This window comes from Homarus americanus, unplaced genomic scaffold (genome assembly GCF_018991925.1).
Source record: "Homarus americanus isolate GMGI-L3 unplaced genomic scaffold, GMGI_Hamer_2.0 scaffold33468, whole genome shotgun sequence".
NCBI lineage: Eukaryota > Metazoa > Arthropoda > Malacostraca > Decapoda > Nephropidae > Homarus > Homarus americanus.
Window position 1 is genome coordinate 5,091,523 of NW_024714177.1, and position 20,730 is coordinate 5,112,252.

Genomic DNA, 20,730 nt, shown 5'->3' on the forward strand with positions numbered 1-20,730 from the left:
AGAGAGCCAAACAAACTAAAATAAATAACAAACCCTTCCCCGCATCCACACACTCTCCCTCCCATCCACCCACCCTTCCTCCCACCCACCCCTCCTCCCCTCCACACACCCTACCTCCCATCCACACACCCTACCTCCAACCACACACCCTTCCTCCCATCCACATACCCTATCTCCAATCCACACACCTTTCCTCCCATCTACACACACTAGAAAGAAAAATAAATTAATATTTGATGATTTTGATATTCTTCATGAGCAAAGAGCGAGTCATCAGTCGAACATTAACTCACGTCTCACGGCCTAAAACTCCAAATAATAATAATAATAATTATAATAAGAAGAAGAAGAAGAAGAATATTTATGATAATAATAATAGTAATAATAATAAAAATAGTAATGGAAGTATTACGCTTATGCTAACCGTGGAAGCCAACTGCTTGTTTGGTTGTGGACTAGTTTAGTGACGTAAGAGTGGATCGCTGACAAGGCTTCGAAACTCATGACTATCTTTCGTTAATAATTATCAGTTTTATTTTAGCTAATGGTGGATAGAAGTGATTTAAGAAAATTAATGAGATTATAGATGACGGACCAATCGTGTATGGTGTTCTTTCCGCCGTCCAGTCGATTATTTTCATATGAATCAGTAAAGCGAATCAATGAATTAAGGAATCGAAGCACCTCGGGTTCGCCACTCGCTAGTGATCATTAGAGGCACGGCAGTGGTGGCCGCAACGTGTGTGTGTGGTCATACAGTATTTGATCGCTATTTCCATGTTCTACGTTTGCTGTTTGTGGATTACCTCGTGTTTGTGGCGTCGTGAGGACTTCCAGGACTCTACGTTGTGGTTATTAGCAGTTGAGTGAAGGTAAGGTGATAAACAAGTTGCAGTGCCGGATTTAGACCTGTGGAGGCCCATGGGCAGCCTCTTTGTGGAGGCCCCCCTCATTATAACTACCCAAAAGGGTGGGGTGGCGAGTGAAGCGAGCCTAAACATCTGGGAGTTCCGGGGGGGGGGGGCTGTAAGCCTCCCGGGAAAATTTTTAAATTTGAACACTTCTTTGAAGAATTTTGAAGCCATATGCAGTTATATTGAGGAAATTAGAACAATGAGAAATTTTTAATTAACTGTATATTTATTGATAGTGTACAAATTCCCAACACACACACACACACACACACACACAAGTGAGACATGACTGGAGTCATTCATGTGGTTTCAAGTCGACCAGCCCTGATATAGCTACTACCGCACATGTCGAAAATTTTCAAGAGACTTCACAGAAAAGAATATATTATTAGTTATTACAGAGAGATGATTCTTTGCATTATTAATCAGATAAACCTCTACTCAAATAATGGTTCTGTCCAAGAATGCATGTATACGCTTCTTCAAGTCCAAGGTCAGATAGATTCAGAATAAGTATTAACTCAACTATAAATAAAATTGAAGTTTTGCATCCAATAGTAAAACAAATAAACAATTTAATGAATTTGATGAAATTATAACAAAAGTATGAACATGTTGGAAAAAACAAGAATTTTAATAAAAATAACTGCCATCGACCATGGATAACGTATATATTGAACACAAACATTGATCAATTGCAAAATAGAAAATAACATTACCTTTATTTACAGACTAGGCACTTTACGAAGTCTGTTTTTAATAAACTTCATTTTACTGAAAGAACGTTCTCCAGAACAATTTGTGACCATGAGCACCAAGTACATCCGTAGCATTATTTCAACATTTGGAAATGTATCTACAGCTTTCTTGTCTATCAACAGCTTGTAAAGGTAATGTGCCCTCCCTTTCTCATCATCTTCGTCTTCAAGAAATTGAGTGAAGAATGCTGTAAACTGCACAAGTTCAACTCCAAGTGTTTGATCCAAATCATTTTTGTACTCGGCAACCAATTTTGCTGCAGCTGCTTCAATTTCGTCACAATTCATTGACTCCAGTTTAGACAAGAACCCGAAAAGTGAACAGGTTTCCTCATAGGCCTTTAACCGTTGATCCAGTGAACTCAGGAACTGATCAATTGCTGGAAGGAAATTCTGAACCCGAAAATTTTCTGACTGTGAGATTGTCTGTGAATAATCCCCAGTTTCTGGCATTTCCCTTCCCTTCTTCTAATAAACATGGAAGCAATCTCTTTTTTCTCGTACAAAACATTCCAAGGACTTCAGCATTGCTACTGCTGTGTTCAAATCGAGTTTAGGATCTTGCATTGCATGGCTTGTTGCATCAACTCTGCGAAGAATGTCATGCCAAAACACAGCATATATAGCAGTCTCTAACTTGCACATCTTATCATGGAGACCATTGTCTTCATAACATGTTTTGCTCGTCTCATTTTCATCTCTAGCTATTTTAGCAAGTGCTTCACGGATTGGGAGATAACCTTGGACAACTGCTTTCACTGCAACTGCTCGACAGGACCATCTTGTTGTGGAAATCCTCTTTGGCACAGATACCGGGCCAGACGCTACAGTTTTCAATAAATCACTAAGAATTGCATAACGATGTGTAGAAGCTGTGAAGAACACATAAATTGCCTCAAGAAAAAAAAATGAGATAGCTTCTTGACAACATTCAGCTGCAGCTTTTCCAACCAAGTTTAATGAATGACCAGCACAGGGTATCCAAATTGCATGATGATTTTCAGCTACAACTTTGGCTTGAAGACCATTGTACCTCCCACTCATAGATGTTGCATTATCATAAGATTACCCACGACAATTTTGAATGTTAGTGTCATTGTCTGCAAGAAACTTCATCAAACCTTCAAACATTTCTTGAGCCTTGTGTCCTTGATTTGGCAAGAATTTCACAAGTCTCTCAACAGGTGTGTCATGCTCCATGTATCTGATTATCAGAGTTAGTTCATCAATATGGCCTTCATCAGGGGTGGAATCTAGAGAAATTGAGTAATATTTTGAGAGCTTTATACGTGAGATAATTTCGTTCAGTACTTCATTGCCCATTAGTCTGACAATTTCTTCACAGATGGTTGAAGACAAATAGTTTGTATGACCAGTGCCACGATTAGCATTATTCTGGATGTGTTGCCTGAGGAAATCATCATACTCGGCCAAAAGCTCTAGTAATCCCAAGTAATTTCCATTATGAGGAGATCCAATTATTTCATCATCTCCACGTAGAGCTAGCCCTCTTTCACATATAAATTTAAGCACGCTGATCAATCGCCTTAGACGACTACACCAATACTCCTCAATTTGACCCACATGCGTAGTTAGTTTAGAATCTATACGTCCAACTCCCTTTGAACGACTTGCTGCTGACATAACTGCATGAATGTGGTCCTTTGAAAGCTCATGGACAACAAGCCTATTAGCATGCTTCCAGTCGCAGAACCCATCAGATGTGAATTGAGATCTTGAAACACCCATTAGCTTGCAAAAGAAGCAGTAGACCCGCCCATTTGCGGGGGAGAAACAAAGTCACGAACGCTTTACAACTTCCCCATTTCGATTCCTTCGCTCAAACATGGCTGGTGTGCACTTGCGAGTGACATTGTTTGCATCTTTTTGCACTGCTGATTTTGCATCCAAAAATTTAGCATCACTGTGGTGGAGACTCTCAGAACCGTTCGCAGCCCAATAATCAATAAATTGTTTTGTCAAATGTTCTGACCATAAGCTAATGTCAATGTCATAATTTTGTGTAGTTGCCATTTGCAGTTCAGGAGGCACATGCTTTGATTCAATTTCAATCTCCTCAGCAGTCTGGTCATTTCCCCCTGTAGATAGGCTAGAGCTGCCATATAAAAAGGAAGCTGATGCATCACATGCAGGTACTTGTTCTGGTTGCTTTGAAGATGAGCTTGCAGAAGCACTGATTAGATGTACATACATACATAAAATGCTAGTGACAGGGGGAAGAAGGTTCAGGGGAAGGATAAAGGGAGGATTGAAGTGAATTTTAGAAGGAGAGAATAGGTGCAGTGGCTAAACACCGCTTGCGTGAGGGAGTTTAAGTTGGAGGCAGCAGCAACTCGCCTGGACGTGGCGAGGAGGCGGCAGGACAGTCAGGCTAGCGTCAGGTCAAGCGCCAGGTGCGTGTTGGGTTGGGCCATGGTTTCTCAGTACTTGGTCGGCTTGATTGTGTGTGTTGTTTTCTTGTTTGGAGGAAATGTCTTGGTCTTCTGTCTTGGTATTCTCCTCCTCTTGCTCTCTTGAAGTGTCCATTCATTCGTGTTTGGGTCTTGTTCTTCGTCTTCCTCGTGTCTTAGGTCTTCATAGGTGTGGAAGAAGTCGGAGACGGTGAGGTTGACCACGTGGGCTTCAGCTCCGCGGGCCTCGTGGTGTTGTTGATTCCTTGTGGAGTGTCTTTTCTTGAGTTTTCTTTCCTTGGGTTTTCTTTCCTTGATTTTTCTTTTCTTCTGGTTTTTTCTTGTCTTGGGAGCGTACAGTAAGGAGGGCCTCTTTGTAGCTCAGTTTCTTGTCGAGTCGAGCCTTGGCTATCCTGCATTCCTCCTTCCATTTGGGGCAGGTCCGATCGGTGGAGGAATGTGGGCCGCCACAGACAGCGCATTTTTTTACTGTGTTGGGGCAGACAGTGTAGCGGTGTCCGGGGCTGCCGCACAGGGAGCAGGTATCCTCCTGCGCCTCACACTTGTTGACAGTGTGCCCGTAGTGCTGGCATTTGTAACGGCGTTTCGGTCTGCAGTAGGGCTTGACTGGCACAGTTACCCACGCTAGTTGAGCCTCCTTGAGTAAGGTTGCATGGTGTCCGATGAGGGCAGTGGTGTCGGACAGCTTCTTGACAACTTGTAGGCAATCATCTTTATTGGAATGCCGTTGATGTCTGGGATCTCCGCGAGCTGTGCGGGCATACCCTTCTCGGCGAAGGTGATCTTGATGTCACCATGGAGCTTCAGTCGGTCCACCTAGGTGACCCCCATGATCCCATGAGTTTCAAAAAACTTCTTGAGAACTAGGAGGTTTAATTTCTTGGGGCAGGTCGGCGTATCCGGACGTATCCGCGCCACGTTGTCAAACTCGTAACCGTTCATGGTGAGAGAAGGTTAGAGAGTCCTAACTCGATTAGATGTTCTGAAGCTGATGGACGGGTGAAGAATTCAGTCAGTCGACGTGTTTTTGTAAATTCTTTAGCGTCTCTCTCAGCACGTTCTTTAGATGTCTTTCTCGTTGCAGCACCACTTTCGAAACGTCGTATACCATTGTGTCTGTCCATTCCACTCATTTCTGCAACAATAATTTTCTGTCAACAAAGACGGACACCTAATTTTTCGTTATAATTAAAAACGTAAGACAAATTGGACCTCTGACTTCTCCCAGTCCCACCCCTAAAGCTCACCGTCGGTTCGCCTCCTTTTCATCATTGACTGTACTGTATATACTGATCGTGGAACTGACAGAAACCATCATTGACATAGTTAATGTACTCAAAATACATAAAAGTAACTCAACTTATTTGCAGCCAATCGACCTGTAGTATCTTAAAGCACAATTATATATGTGAACGTATATTCTAAGAGCACACCCACCCACACTCAAGCACAAGCATCAATCGACTCTCTCTCACTTGCACTCTCACTGTACATTTGCAAGACATGTTCTAGGAAATGACAACTGACAAGATCATTCATCACTGAGCGGCAACGACTTCACTCAACAAGCACACATGACAATTCTCTCTCTCATTTTATATCTGCAAGACATGTTTATGTCTTCTCATGGGAAGTTCACTAATCATGGGCGACGCAGGTCTCCTCTTTAATCGACAGACACATGACAACCGATATGCAGATACTACACAACCCAACCCCCTCCGACCGACTGTCAACAAACACAGCGCCCTGATGGCATTTGTAATGGATGATAATAAAAAAAATATTTTATTTGTTTTTTAATCTCAATTTCGTTATTCCATGTACAGGTAGTTCATTTTTAATCAATATATGTTTGTGGAATTCTAAACATATTATTAGCAACACAAACAATAGCATTCATTAAAAATATACGGTTCATAGGAAAACCAGGCATTCATGAATTTCAAGCAGTAGCTAGCTTCTTGCTGAACATAGTTTTACGTGATGGAATAGATAAACATGAATTTTAAAAAATGAAAATAAAGATAATCCAAATGAATGAACAAATAAATAAAATATTGTAATATGTGGAGGCCCCCAGATTGTGGAGGCCCCTGGGTAGCTGCCCACTTTGCCCACTCCTGAATCCGGCCCTGACAAGTTGTGTTGTTGTACTGTGGGGTCCAGGGAGGAGGAGGCGGTAGTGTAGCTCTCCGCCGTGTGTACAGGAGTTGTGGATGCCGTGGCTCGGACAGAAAATACTGCTTTTAAGATGGCTATTAACCTAAGCTAGTATGTGGATAGACAGATAATACTGCTATTAAGATGGCTATTAACCAAAGTTAGCTTGTGGATAGACATAATACTGCTTTTAAGATGGCTATTAACCTTAGCTAATATGTGGATATATGAATAAAATCCTAAAATTAGTATCGGTACATTGTTGTTGCAGTGCGGGGTACTTATCCACCTGTACTGGGACCTTGATTTTGTATGAATTTATTGAGTAAAAATCATACATACATACATACATACATACATACATGAGGGTTATCGGCCTGGTTATGTCATGTTAAACACCTTGTTCAGTTGAAGTTTTTGTTAGGGTAAGAGTGGCAGGTATCGTCACCGGAGCCCATATGCTGCTATTGCTGAAGTAAATTATGTAATGGGATCACTAACCAACATTTCCAATATACTTATTTGCCCTTGATAGTGTAAATACCTAGCGCGTCACTTGGATCAATTCAATTCAATTCAATTTCTATTGTTTATTCCTTGATAGAGGAAGCGGGATCCTAGTGCTGTCACTAGGTACCCCTGTACAATAACACCAGAAGCATCTAGCAAGTGTCACAGGTATATACAGTATAAATATTATAAAGGGGCTTACTAAAGCCTAAGGAAGGAAGGAAGGAAGGATATTCCTTTAACACATAATCAATGTAATTTACATAATATCTGGCCAGTATGGGGAGGATCATCGTGTCTCCGTCAGGGGGTCGTGGAGTGGTGGTCCAGCAGGCGTCACGGAAGCGTTGTGTGTGGGGACATCTTAGGAGGTAGTGGATAAGGGTGCGGCTGTCGGGTCTTCTGCATAATGCATAAGAGCGTTGCTCAGGGGATGCGGGGATACCAATCTCCCAAGCAAAGTCATACCAATTGATGATACGGGCAGCAATCACGTCCCTTTTCCGCGACCCTTTCCCATAGACATACGACAGGTCAGGAAGTTTACGGAGGACATCGTACCAGGTGGGCGGGGAGTCCACCGAGGGCAATCACTTCAGGTTGAAAATCCAGCCAGGGAGAAGGAGACGAACCAACAGCAGGGGTTCACTTGGATCTTGGGTTGTATATCGTAACGTGCGTATTTCTCTCCCACAAGTCCAGGGTTCGAATCGCCTCTGGTTTAAATGTATGTCTGACGTAGCACGATTCCGGTTTTCGCCTGCACCAACATTGGATAAACTAACCACTCAGATGGCTTGTGTCCCGATATCAGGTGTTCTTAAATATGGTAAAAAAAAATACTCAGCCTTTGGATACGCCCCTAGTAACTACGCCACTAGCAACCACGCCACTCGCAACTACGCGTGTATTATCATTTTATATTTAGCCTTTCATCCAGAGGTTTGCCACTGAGGGAATTAGTATGACTGAACATTCATAAATAGTAAATGAGGAACTCTGAGGTAGTTTATTATTGCACGGGGACGAAGCCATAATGTGGAGTGAAATGAAACCTAACCTCACCCCTGTAACTCAAACCAAGTGTGTGTGTAGTGATGATGAATTGTCTTATAATAACTGGGGATCATTCAGCAGCATCAATCATCATCATCATTATTCATCATCACCATTATCATCATTCATTATTTATCATCATTCATCATCATCGTCGTCATCACATATACGCCATCATTATCGTCACCATTCATCATCATCCTCATCATCATCATCATCATTATCATTATCATCATCATCATCATCATCATCATCATCATCATCATCATCATCATCTACTATCATCACACACACCAATTAAGTGTTATTACTAAGGTTCGCAACCGACGCTTTATATCATGTGCTTTAACACCACAAGAGCGTATGTTCGTACTGGAGATGGTTCAGTGTGTGGTGGAGGTGTGGATGAACTTTAGACCAGGGACAGCCAGACGTGGAAGGAGGGAGCCAGCCAGTAGTGAGACGATCGAGGCGATTAGTGGATGTGTGACGGAAGTTAACGTTTACAAAAAGCTCCTAAATTAATACATCCAGTTGTCAAGAATTATAAAATACAGACGCCATCATGTGTGTGTTGGTGTTGAAAAATATAAGGTATGTCGCTGTGTATATTTCCCTTACAACTTATTTCTCTCTCCAATCTACGTCAATTCGATAGCCCATTAATTGTATAGAAATGTTGATGACTGGGACTGAATTATACTGAATGATCTTGACAGCTTCACTGGGGTAGAAATCCATTTCAACGTGATTTGGTTGTAGGATTTTAAGGTGAGATACCAGAACAAGGCGACCACCCACGCTGATTAACCCGACCTTCTCCCCTTGACCATTATCCGGTTTAGCATTCATATGGACTCCTTTAACACGGCTTTAGAGGATTATGAACATTAGATTAACACCTAATCGTGTCCATGATCAAACCTTATAAGTGGTTGTTCCCAGTCGGCGAAATAGAGATGTCTCAACTGTGTACATTATGCCTTCAGTCTTCATTGGGGTATTCATAAGTGTTCTAAGTGGTCTATGATTGTCGGGAACAAAATGTAAACAGCACTTTTAGGCTAAGACGTATGTAACAATATAAGCAACTAACCACTCAGCGCAGCCAAACTCAGCTCGACATTAGCCACCACGTGAAGATTAGGCACCCAATCAGATTTTACTTGTTATACACAGAAGTGCCACTTTTGGTGGTGGGGAGGGGGGGTGTTAGGGTAGTTAATCTTTAGGTGATATAAGATGAGCTGCTGCCATATCTTCGTGATTTCATAATTTTATCTTGTTTAAACCAAACACGATTTCTATGACCGTTTTAAATCCCAGCGTAAGAGGCGGTGTTACCTTGTTCACCTGACAGTTAAATATTGTAGCCAGGAACAATCAGATCCATCTTGAGTACATCAATTGGTCACTGTGGAGGAATGGTGGTGGTGGGGAAGTGTTTCTAGTGGTGGTAGCGGGGTAGTGTCTGTGGTGGTGGGGAAGTGTTTATAGTGATGGCCTTTTAATATTGTCTAGGAGTGAGGGAAGGACTTGGTATGTTGTGTAAGAGTGAGGGATGGGCTTGGTATGTTGTGTAGGAGTGAGGGATGGACTAGTATGTTGTGTAGGAGTGAGGGATGGCCTTTTAATATTGTGTAGGAGTGAGGGAAGGACTTGGTATGTTGTGTAGGAGTGAGGGAAGAGCGTGGTATGTTGTGTAGGAGTGAGGGATGGACTTGGTATGTTGTGTAAGAGAGAGGGATGGACTTGGTATGTTGTGTAAGAGTGAGGGATGGACTTGGTATGTTGTGTAAGAGTGAGGGATGGACTTGGTATGTTGTGTAGGAGTGAAGGATGGACTTGTTGAACTGTGTAGGAGTGGGGGAAGGACTTGTAGTATTGTGTAGGAGTGACGGAAGGACTTGTAGTATTGTGTAGGAGGGAAGGACTTGTAGTAGTGAGGAAACGACTTGTAGTATTGGTGGGGTGGGGAAGGACTTGCAGTATTGTGTAGGAGTGAGGGAAGGACTCGAAGTTTTGTGTGGAGTGGGAAGAACTTGCAGTTTTGTGTAGGAGTGAGGGATGGACTTGGTATGTTGTGTGCGAGTGAGGGATGGACATTGTATGTTGTGTAGAAGTGAGGGATGGACTTGATATGTTGTGTAGGAGTGAGGGATGGACTTGAAGTTTTGTGTAGGAGTGAGAGAAGGACTTGTAGTTTTGTGTTGGGGGGAGGAAAAGGACTTGTAGTATTGTGTAGGAGTAAGGGAAGGACTTCCAGTGTGTGTAGGAGTGAGGAAGGACTTGTAGTATTGTGTAGGAGTGAGGGAAAGACTTGCAGTGTGGTGTAGGAGTAAGGGAAGGACTTGTAATAATGATGTGGGAGTGAGGGAAGGACTTAGAGTATTGTATAGGGTAAGGAAGGACTTGTAGTATTTATAGGAGTGAGGAAGGACTTGTAGTGTTGTGTAGAGCGTGAGGGATGGACAGTGTATTTTGTGTAGAGAGAAGTGGGACTTGTAGTGTGTGTACAGTGAAGGAAGGACTAGTAGTATTGTGTAGGGGTGAGGAAGGACTTGTAGTATTGTGTAGGGTAGGGAAGGACTTGTAGTGTTGTGTAGGAGTGAGGGGAAGGACTTGTAGTATTGCGTAGGAGTGGGGAAGGACTTGTAGTATTGTGTAGGAGTGAGGAAGGACTTGTAGTATGTGTAGGGAGTGAGGAAGGACTGGTATTGCGTAAGGTGAGGAAAGACTTGTAGTATTGTGTAGGAGTGAGGAAAGGACTTGTAGTGTGTGTAGGAGTTGAGGAAGGACTTGTAGTATTGTGTAGGGGAGTGAGGAAGGACTTGTAGTATTGCGTAGGAGTGAGGGATGGACTTGGTATGTTGTGTGGGGATTAGTGGAAGGACTGCAGTGTTGTGTAGGAGTGGGGAAGGACTGTAGTGATGTGGGGAGTGAGGGAAGGACTTGTAGTGTGTGTGGGAGTGGGGATGGATTTGGTATGTTGTGTGGGGAGTGATGGAAGGACTTGTAGTGTATTGTGTAGGGTGAGGGAAGGACTTGTAGTATTGTGTAGGGTTGGGGAAGGACTTGAGTATTGATGGGAGTGAGGAAGGACTTGGTATGTGTGTGGGAGTGATGGAAGGACTTGCAGTGTGTGTAGGAGTGAGGGGAAGGACTTGTAGTGTTGTGTGGAGTGAGGGGGAAGGACTTGTAGTGTTGTGTAGGGTGGGGGAAGGACTTGTAGTGTGTAGGAGTGAGGGAAGGACTTGTAGTATTGTGTAGGGGTGATGGAAGGACTTGCAGTATTGTAGGAGTGATGGGACTTGTAGTATTGTGTGGAGTGAGGGAAGGACTTGTGGTATGTGTGGGGTGGGGGAAGGACTTGTAGTGTGCGTAGGGTGAGGGAAGGACTTGGTATGTTGATGGGAGTGATGGAAGGACTTGTAGTATTGTGGGAGTGAGGAAAGGACTTGTAGTGCGTAGGGGTGGGGGAAGGACTTGTAGTGTGCGTGGGAGTGAGGGATGGACTTGGTATGTTGTGTGGGGTGATGGGGAAGGACTTGCAGTGTGTAGGGAGTGGGGAAGGACTTGTAGTGTGTGTGGAGTGAGGATGGACTTGGTATGTTGTGTGAGATTGGGATGAACTTGTAGTATTGTGTAGGAGTGAGGGTGGACTTGGTATGTTGTGTGGGAGTGATGGGAAGGACTTGCAGTATTGTGTAGGAGTGAGGGATGGACTTGGAGGGTTGTGTAGCAGTAAGGAAGGACTTTAGTATTGTGTAGGAGTGAGGGAAGGACTGCAGGGTTGTGTAGACGAGGAAGGACTTGTAGTATTGTGTAGGAGGAGGGAAGGACTTGCAGGGTTGTGTAGCAGTAAGGGAAGGACTCTAGTATTGTAGAGTGAGGGAAGGACTTGCAGTGTTGTGTAGACGAGTGAAGGACTCTAGGCTGTAGGGAGTGAGGGAAGGACTTTTAACGCCATTTAACGTTAGTTTAACGCCATTTAACGTTAGTTTAACTCCATTTAACGTTAGTTTAACTCCATTTAACGTTAGTTTAACTCCATTTAACGTTAGTTTAACGCCATTTAACGTTAGTTTAACGCTATTTAACGTTAGTTTAACGTCATTTAACGTTAGTTTAACGCCATTTACCGTTGTTTAACGCCATTTAACGTTAGTTTAACGTTATTTAACCTTAATTAAACGCCATTTAACGTTGGGTTTAACGCCATTTAACATTAGTTTAACGCCATTTAACGTTAGTTTAACGCCATTTAACATTAGTTTAACGTCATTTAACCTGACATCCAGGGTTGAGTAGGAGTGAGGGAAAAGATTTTCACTTGTGTAGGAGTGAGGGAAGGACTTACCCTGTTGAGTAGGAGTGAGGGAAGGACTTGCAGGTTTTGTAGGAGTGAGGGAAGGACTGCAGGGTTGTGTAGGAGTGAGGAAGGACTTGCATTGTTGTGTAGGAGTGAGGGAAGGACTTGGAATGTTGTGTGAGGAGTGAGGAAGGACTTGCACTGTTGTGTAGGGAGTGAGGGAAGGACTTGTGGTTGTGTAAGATGAGGGAAGGACTTGCAGGGTTGTGTAGGAGTGAGGGAAGGACTTGGTATTGTTGTAGGGAGAGGGAAGGACTTGCACTGTTGTGTAGGAGGAGGGAAGGACTTCAGGGCTGAGTAGGGAGTGAGGAAGGACGCAATGTTGTGTAGAGTGAGGGAAGGACTTAACTGTTGTGTAGAGTGAGGGAAGGACTGCAGGGTGGGGAGTGAGGGAAGGACTTGCAGGGTTTGTAGGAGTGAGGGAAGGACTTGCAAGTTGTGTGTAGGAGTGAGGGAAGGACTTGGCCTGTTGTGTAGGGAGTGAGGGAAGGACTTGCACTGTTGTGTAGGGAGTGAAAGAAGGACTTGCAGGGTTGGTTAGAGTTAAGGAAGGACATCCAGGGTTGTGTAGGAGTGAGGAAGGACTTGCAGGGTTGTAAGAGTGAGGGGGACTGCATTGTTGTGTAGGAGGAGGGAAGGACTTGCCTTGTTGTGTAGGGAGTGAGGGAAGGACTTGCAGGGTTGAGAGAGGGGACTTGCAATGTTGTGTAGGAGTGAGGAAGGACTTGCATGGTTGTGTAGGAGTGAGGGAAGGACTTGCCCTGTTGTGTAGGGAGTGAGGGAAGGACTTGCACTGTTGTGTAGGAGTGAAAGAAGGACTTGCAGGGTTGGTTAGGAGTTAAGGAAGGACATCCAGGGTTGTGTAGGAGGAGGGAAGGACTTGCAGGGTTGTGTGGGGAGTGAGGAAGGATTTGCAGGGTTGTAGAGTGAAGGAAGGACTTGGTGTGTGGTGTAGGAGGAGAGACGGACTTGTAGTGTTGTGTATCAGTGAGGGAAGGACTGTAGTGTTGTGTAGGACTGAGGGAAGGACTTGCAGTTTTGTGTTGGGGTGTGGAAAGGACTTGTAATATTGTGTAGGAGTGAGGGAGACTTAACCTGTTGTGTAGGAGTGAGGGAAGGACTTAACCTGTTGTGTAGGGAGTGAGGGAAGGACTTGGTGGTTGTGTAGGAGGAGGGAAGGACTTGCAGGGTTGAGTAGGGAGTGAGGAAGGACTTGCAATGTTGTGTAGGAGTGAGGGAAGGACTTAACCTGTTGTGTAGGAGAGTGAGGGAAGGACTTGCAGGGTTGTGTTAGGAGTGAGGGAAGGACTTGCAGGGTTGTGTAGGATGAAGGAAGGACTTGCAGGTTGTGGGGAGTGAGGGAAGGATTTGCAGGGGTTGTGTAGAGTGATGGAAGGACTTTAGTGTGGTGTAGGAGTGAGAGACGACCTTGTAGTGTTGTGTATCAGTGAGGAAGGACTTGTAGTTTTGTGGTGACTGAGGAAGGACTTGTAGTTTTGTGTTGGGGTGTGGAAAGACTTGTAATATTGTGTATGAGTGAGGGAAGGATTTGTAGTATTGTAGAGGAGTGAGGGAAGGACTTGCAGTATTGTGTAGAGTGGGAGGGGGACTTGTAGTATTGTGTAGGAGAGGGAAGGACTTGCAGTGTGGTGTAGGAGTAAGGGAAGGACTTGTAGTATTGTGTAGGAGTAGGAAGGACTTGTAGTATTGTAGGAGTGAGGGAAGGACTTGTAGTATTGTGTAGGAGTGAGGGAAGGACTTGTAGTATTGTGTAGGAGTGAGGGAAGGACTTGTAGTGTTGTGTAGGAGTGAGGGAAGGACTTAGTAGGTTCTAGGAGTGAGGGAAGGACTTGCACTGTTGTGTAGGAGTGAAAGAAGGACTTGCAGGTTGTTAGAGTTAAGGAAGGACATCCAGGGTTGTGTAGGAGTGAGGGAAGGACTTCAGGTTGTGTGTGGGAGGAGGAAAGGATTTGCAGGGTTGTGTAGGAGTGATGGAAGGACTTTAGTGGTGTAGGAGTGAGAAACGGACTTATAGTGTTGTGTATCAGTGAGGGAAGGACTTGTAGTTTGTGTAGGACTGAGGGAAGGACTTGTAGTTTTGTGTTGGGGTGGAAAGGACTTGTAATATTGTGTATGAGTGAGGAAGGATTTGTAGTATTGTAGAGGAGTGAGGAAGGACTTGCAGTATTGTGTAGGAGTGAGAAGGGACTTAGAATTTTGTGTAGGGAGGAGGGAAGGACTTGTAGTATTGTGTAGAGTGAGGGAAGGACTTGCAGGTGGTGTAGGGAGTGAGGGAAGGACTTGTAGTATTGTAGAGTGAGGGAAGGACTTGGCAGGGTTGTGTAGGAGTGAAGGAAGGACTTGCAGGGTTGTGTAGGAGTGAGGGAAGGACTGTGTTTGTAGGAGTGAGGAAGGACGCAGGGTTGTGTAGGAGTGAGGGAAGGACTTGCAGGGTTGTGTAGGAGTAGGAAGGACATCCAGGTTGAGTAGGGAGGAGGGAAGGACTTGCAGGTTGTGTAGGGACTGAGGGAAGGACTTGCCCTGTTGTGTAGGAGTGAGGGAAGGACTTGTAATGTTGTGTAGGAATGAGGGAAGGACTGCCCTGTTGTTCTAGGAGTGAAAGAAGGACTTGCAGGGTTGTTAGAGTAAGGAAGGACATCCAGGGTTGAGTAGGGAGTGAGGAAGGATCAGGGTTGTAGGACTGAGGGAAGGACTTCCCTGTTGTGTAGGAGTGAGGAAGGACTTGCAGGGTTGGTTAGAGTTAGGAAGGACATCCAGGGTTGATTAGGAGTGAGGGAAGGACTTGGTAGGTTGTGTGTAGGAGTGAGGGAAGGACTTGGTAGGTTGTGTAGGAGTTAGGAAGGACATCCAGGGTTGAGAGGGGAGTAGGGCTGGACTCAGGGTTGTGTAGGAGTGAAGGAAGGACTTGCAGGGTTGGTAGGAGTGAGGGAAGGACTTGCAGGGTTTTCAGGGAGTGAGGAAGGACTTGCAGGGTTGTGTAGGAGTGAGGGAAGGACTTGCAGGGTTGTGTAGGAGTGAGGGAAGGACTGTAATGTTGTGTAGGAGTGAGGAAGGACTGGTTTTGTTGTGTAGGGAGGAGGGAAGGACTTGGTAGGGTTGAGGAGGAGGGAAGGACTGCAGGGTTGTGTAGAGGAGGAAGGACTTGCAGGGTTGTGTAGGACTGAGGGAAGGACTTGCATGTTGTGTAGGAGTGAAGGAAGGACTTGCAGGGTTGTGTAAGAGTGAGGGAAGGACTGGGAATGTTGTTAGGAGTGAGGGAAGGACTTGCAGGGTTGAGTAGGAGTGAGGGAAGAACTTAAATGTTGTGTAGGAGGAGGGAAGGACTTGGAATGTTGTGTAGAGTGAGGGAAGGACTTGCAGGGTTGTGTAGGAGTGAGGGAAGGACTCAGGTTGTGTAGGAGTGAGGGAAGGACTTGTTTGTTGTGTAGGGAGTGAGGGAAGGACTTGCAGGGTTGAGTAGGAGGAGGGAAGGACTTGCAGGTTGTGTAGGAGTGAGGGAAGGACTTGCAGGGTTGTGTAGGGGTGAGGGAAGGACTTGCAGGGTTGAGAGAGGGAGGGAAGGACTGGCAATGTTGTGTAGGGAGTGAGGGAAGGACTTGGTGTGTTGTGTGAGGAGTGAGGGAAGGACTTGGTAATGTTGTGTAGGAGGAGGGGGACCTGGTTTGTGTAGGAGTGAGGGAAGGACTTGCAGGGTTGTGAGGAGTGAGGGAAGAACTTGCAACGTTGTAGAGTGAGGAAGGACTTGCAATGTTGTGTAGGAGTGAGGGAAGGACTTGCAGGGTGTGGTGGAGGAGGGAGGACTTGCAATGTTGTGTAGAGTGAGGGAAGGACTCATGTTGTGTAGGGGTGGAGGAAGGACTTGCACTGTTGTGTAGGAGTGAAAGAGGCACTTGCAGGGTTGGTTAGGAGTTAAGGAAGGACATCCAGGGTTGAGTAGAGTGAGGGAAGGACTTGCACGGTTGTGTAGGAGTGAGGGAAGGACTTACCCTGTTGTGTAGGGAGTGAGGGAAGGACTTGCAGGGTTGTGTGGAGTGAGAAGGACTTGACTGTTGTGTAGGAAGGAAAGAAGGACTTGGAGGGTTGGTTAGAGTGAAGGAAGGACATCCAGGGTTTGTGAGGAGTGAGGGAAGGACTTGCAGGGTTGTGTGGGAGTGAGGGAAGACTTGCAGGGTTGTGTAGGAGTGATGGAAGGACTTTAGTGGTGTAGAGTGAGAGACGACTTGTAGTGTAGATAAGTGAGGGAAGGACTGTATTTTGTAGACTGAGGGAAGGACTTGCAGTTTTGTGTTGGGGAGGGAAAGGACTGTAATATTGTGTAGGAGTGAGGGAAGGATTTAGTATTGTAGAGGAGGAGGGAAGGACTTGCAGTATTGTGTAGGAGTGAGGGAAGGACTTAGGTATTGTGTAGGAGTGAGGGAAGGACTTGCAGTGGTGTAGGAGTAAGGAAGGACTTGTAGTATTGTGTAGGAGTGAGGAAGGACTTAGGTATTGTAGGGAGTGAGGGAAGGACTTGTAGCATTGTAGGGAGTGAGGGAAGGACTTGTAGTATTGTGTAGGAGTGAGGAAGGACTTGTAAGGTGTAGAGTGAGGGAAGGACTTGTAGGTTGTGTAGGAGTGAGGGAAGGACTTGCCTTGTTGTGTAGGAGTGAGGGAAGGACTTGCACTGTTGTGTAGGAGGAAAGAAGGACTTGCAGGGTTGGTTAGGAGTTAAGGAAGGACATCCAGGGTTGTGTAGGAGTGAGGAAGGACTTGCAGGGTTGTGTGGGAGTGAGGGAAGGACTTGCAGGGTTGTGTAGGAGTGATGGAAGGACTTTAGTGTGGTGTAGGAGGAGAGACGACTTGTAGTGTTGTGTATCAGTGAGGGAAGGACTTGTAGTTTTGTGTAGGACTGAGGGAAGGACTTTGTGTTTTGTGTTGGGGTGCGGAAAGGACTTGTAATATTGTGTATGAGTGAGGAAGGATTTAGTATTGTAGAGGAGGAGGGAAGGACTTGGTATTGTGTAGGAGTGAGGGAAGGACTTGAAGTTTTGTGTAGGAGTGAGGGAAGGACTTGTAGTATTGTGTAGGAGTGAGGGAAGGACTTGCAGTGTTGTGTGTAGGAGTGAGGGAAGGACTTAGCATTGGTAGGAGTGAGGGAAGGACTTGTAGTATTGTGTAGGAGTGAGGGAAGGACTTGTAGTATTGTGTAGAGTGAGGAAGGACTTGTAGTGTTGTGTAGGAGTGAGGGAAGGACTTGTAGTGTTGTAGGGAGGAGGGAAGGACTTGCTCTGGTTGTGTAGGAGTGAGGGAAGGACTTGCAGGGTTGGTTAGGAGTTAAGGATACAGGGTTGTGTAGGAGTGAGGAGCTTGCAGGGTTGTGTAGGAGTGAGGAAGGACTTGCAGGGTTGTGTAGGAGTGAGGAAGGACTGCAGGTGTAGGAGTGAAGAAGGACATATGGGTTGTGTGGAGTGAGGACTTGCAGGGTTGTTAAGGTGAGGAAGGACTTGCAGGGTTGTGTGGAGTGAGAAATTACAGGGTTGTGTAGGAGTGAGGAAGGACTTAGGGATGTATGGAGTGAGGGAAGGACTTGCAGTGTTGTGTAGGAGTGAGGAAGGACTTGGCAGTGTGGTGTATAGTGAGGAAAGGACTTGTGGTGTGGTGTAGGAGTGAGGGAAGGACTTGTAGTGTTGGTAGAAGTGAGGAAGGACTTGTAGTGTTGTGTAGAAGTGAGAGAAGGACTTTCAGTGTTGTGTAGGAGTGAGGGAAGGACTTGTAGTATTGTGTGTAGGGTGAGGGAAGGATTTGCGATGTTGTATGGGAAGGGGAAGGACTTATGGTGTGGTGTGGAGTGGGGAGGACTTGTAGTGTTGTGTAGGAGTGAGGGAAGGACTTGTAGTGTTGTGGATGTGTGAGGAAGGACTTTTAGTGTTGTGTAGGAGTGAGGAAAGACTTGTAGTTGTGTAGGAGTGAGAGGATATGCGGTGTTGTTTAGGGTGAGGGAAGGACATGCAGTGTTGTGTAGGAGTGAGGAAGAATATGCGGTGTTGTTTAGGAGTGAGGAAGGACTTTTAGTGTTTGTGTAGGAGTGAGGAAGGACTCACTTGTGATGTGTAGGAGTGTGAAAGTCACGTTGTCTTAGGAAGTAGGGAAGGACTCACTGAGGAGGTGTAGGGTGAGGAAGGACTCATGTGAGGTGTAGGAGTGAGTGAAGGACTCACTGAGGTGTAGGAGTGAGGACTCACTGAGGTGTAGGAGTGTGGGAAGGACTCCCTGTGAGGTGTAGGGGGTGAGGGAAGACTCACTGTGACGTGTAGGAGTGAGGGAAAGGACGCACTGAGGTGTAGGAGTGAGGGAAAGGACTCACTGTGAGGTGTAGGAGTGAGAAAGGACTGCAGGTGTGGGAAGGACTCACTGAGGTGTAGGAGTGAGGACCTGTGATGTGGAGGAGTGTGAGAGTCACGTTGATGGGAAGTAGGGGAAGGACTCACTGAGGTGTAGGGGTGAGGAAGGACTACTGTGAGGTGTAGGGTGAGTGGAAGGACTCACTGAGTGTAGGAGTGAGGAAGGACTCCCACGAGGTGTAGGGGTGAGGAAGGACTCACTGTGACGTGTAGGAGTGAGGAAGGACGCAGTGAGGTGTAGGAGTGAGGGAAGGACTACTGTGAGGTGTGGAGGTGAGGAAGGACTCGCTAGGTGTAGGAGTGAGGAAGGACTGCACTGAGGTGTAGGAGTGAGGAGACTCCCTGTGAGGTGTAGGGGGTGAGGAAGGACTGACTGTGTGGTGTAAAGTAAGGGCTTTGTCTCCCAACAGGCAGACTGTTGATGATGTCATTACTTTGTGGTTTGTTCACCATTGACGTGGAGCTACTAGTGGTGACGCTCACTGCATCCATCAATGGAATACCTATGTTACTTCAGCTCACTCAAAAGCAAAATGCAAGAACTTGTGACATAATGTTACAACAAGAGTTGTAATTATTTAATAAGAACTGAAATTTCAGTAGAATTGCTTAAACAGCATCACTTGTAATTGCCAGCAAGAGTAAAATAGTTCGTTATAGGTGGAATAAAATTGAAGTCAAGATAAGTTAAGCATTGTTGGTTGATATTTTGTGCTGTAGTTTAATTTTCATTTGTGTAATACAATGTTTTATGCTGGCACAGCAAAATAAGCGATGCCAGTTTAAGGGTACAATTATCAGTTAGTTGTTTATTACGTGTTCTCAACATTTGTAACAATGAATTTTTCTCTGGAAGCTTTGCAATTGTATTTTGTTTTGTTTTTAAATGTTGCATATTAATAAAATTAATTACAAGGCAGTGTAGCTTCAAGGGATAAGTGATGTTTGTGGCAATTTGGGGATGTGGAGAGGCTGAGTGATTCTCCTAAGATCTACATGATGCTTCTAGGGGTTATAAGTAGCTAGTTGTGGACAGCTAGTAAGGGATATTGATGACTAAAGGCTGTCTGCAGCACTGTAGGGACAGTGATGCAGGGCTGGGTGCCGAGGCTGGCAGCCCCTATAGGAAATAGGCGGCGAAACACGTCGACCAGGTACACTGAAGCCCTTTACGCGCCAGTCAGGTTGGAGTCGCCTTTAGCAGGACCCCTGTATTACCTGGGAGTTGTGAGTACCAGGGCAGCAACTAGCAGTAACCTAGTATCCCGAAATCATAACAAATATTTGTATAGTAACAATGTGTCGTATAAATGAAAAAATACTTATTTGTTTATAATAATCCTAATAAAACGTTGAAAACAAAGGGTTCCAAGGCAAAATGAAAAGAGCCAATTTTTATACTTAACCGAAAGTAGAAAATCTACGTCACAAAGTAGATACTTACGATCTTTTGAGAATACGAATTTACGATCGTTTTAATTGTCGTAGGTTCGAACTTAAGAGAAAATGACTTTATTAACTTTCTTATTCTCAAAAGTTCGCAATTATCGACTTTTTGGGGAAGTAGTTATCGACGTTTGGGGAAATATTACCTAATTTTTCTGAAGTAGATTATCATAGAAACGGGAAATTTGTATCACAGAAAATGGGAAATATTTCTACTTTCTGGGAAAGTTGGTTATCTACTTATCATAGAAACAGGAAATTTGTATCATAGAAAATGGAAATATCTACTTTCCGGGAAAGTTGGTTATCTACTTTTCGGGAAAGTAGATTATCGACGTTTCGTTAGGTAAATTATCCCTTTTGGGGAAATATTAACATATTTTCTGGAGTAGATTATCATAGAAACGGGAATTTGTATCACAGAAAATGGGAAATATTTCTACTTTCTGGGAAAGTTGGTTATCTACTTATCATAGAAAACGGGAAATTTGTATCATAGAAAATGGGAAATATCTACTTTCCGGGAAAGTTGGTTATCTACTTTCTGAAAAGTAGATTATCTACTTTAGAAAGTAGATTATCGACTTTTTTGTGGAAGTAGATTATCGACTTTTTGGAAATATTAATATATTTTCCAGAGTAGATTATCATAGAAAACGGGAAATTTGTATCACAGAA

General features: G+C 44.7%; 1 protein-coding gene across 1 annotated transcript; it reads right to left on the minus strand.

Moving 5' to 3' along the window:
• Nucleotides 1-2,140: 2,140 nt before the first annotated feature.
• LOC121876059 (zinc finger MYM-type protein 1-like) lies at nt 2,141-3,421 on the minus strand. Its single transcript, XM_042380948.1, has 2 exons — nt 2,794-3,421; nt 2,141-2,544 (listed from the first exon to the last, which is right to left on the minus strand). Exons 1-2 carry the CDS (start codon nt 3,419-3,421, stop codon nt 2,141-2,143), a joined length of 1,032 nt encoding a protein of 343 aa, XP_042236882.1.
• Between the last annotated feature and the right edge of the window lie 17,309 nt (nt 3,422-20,730).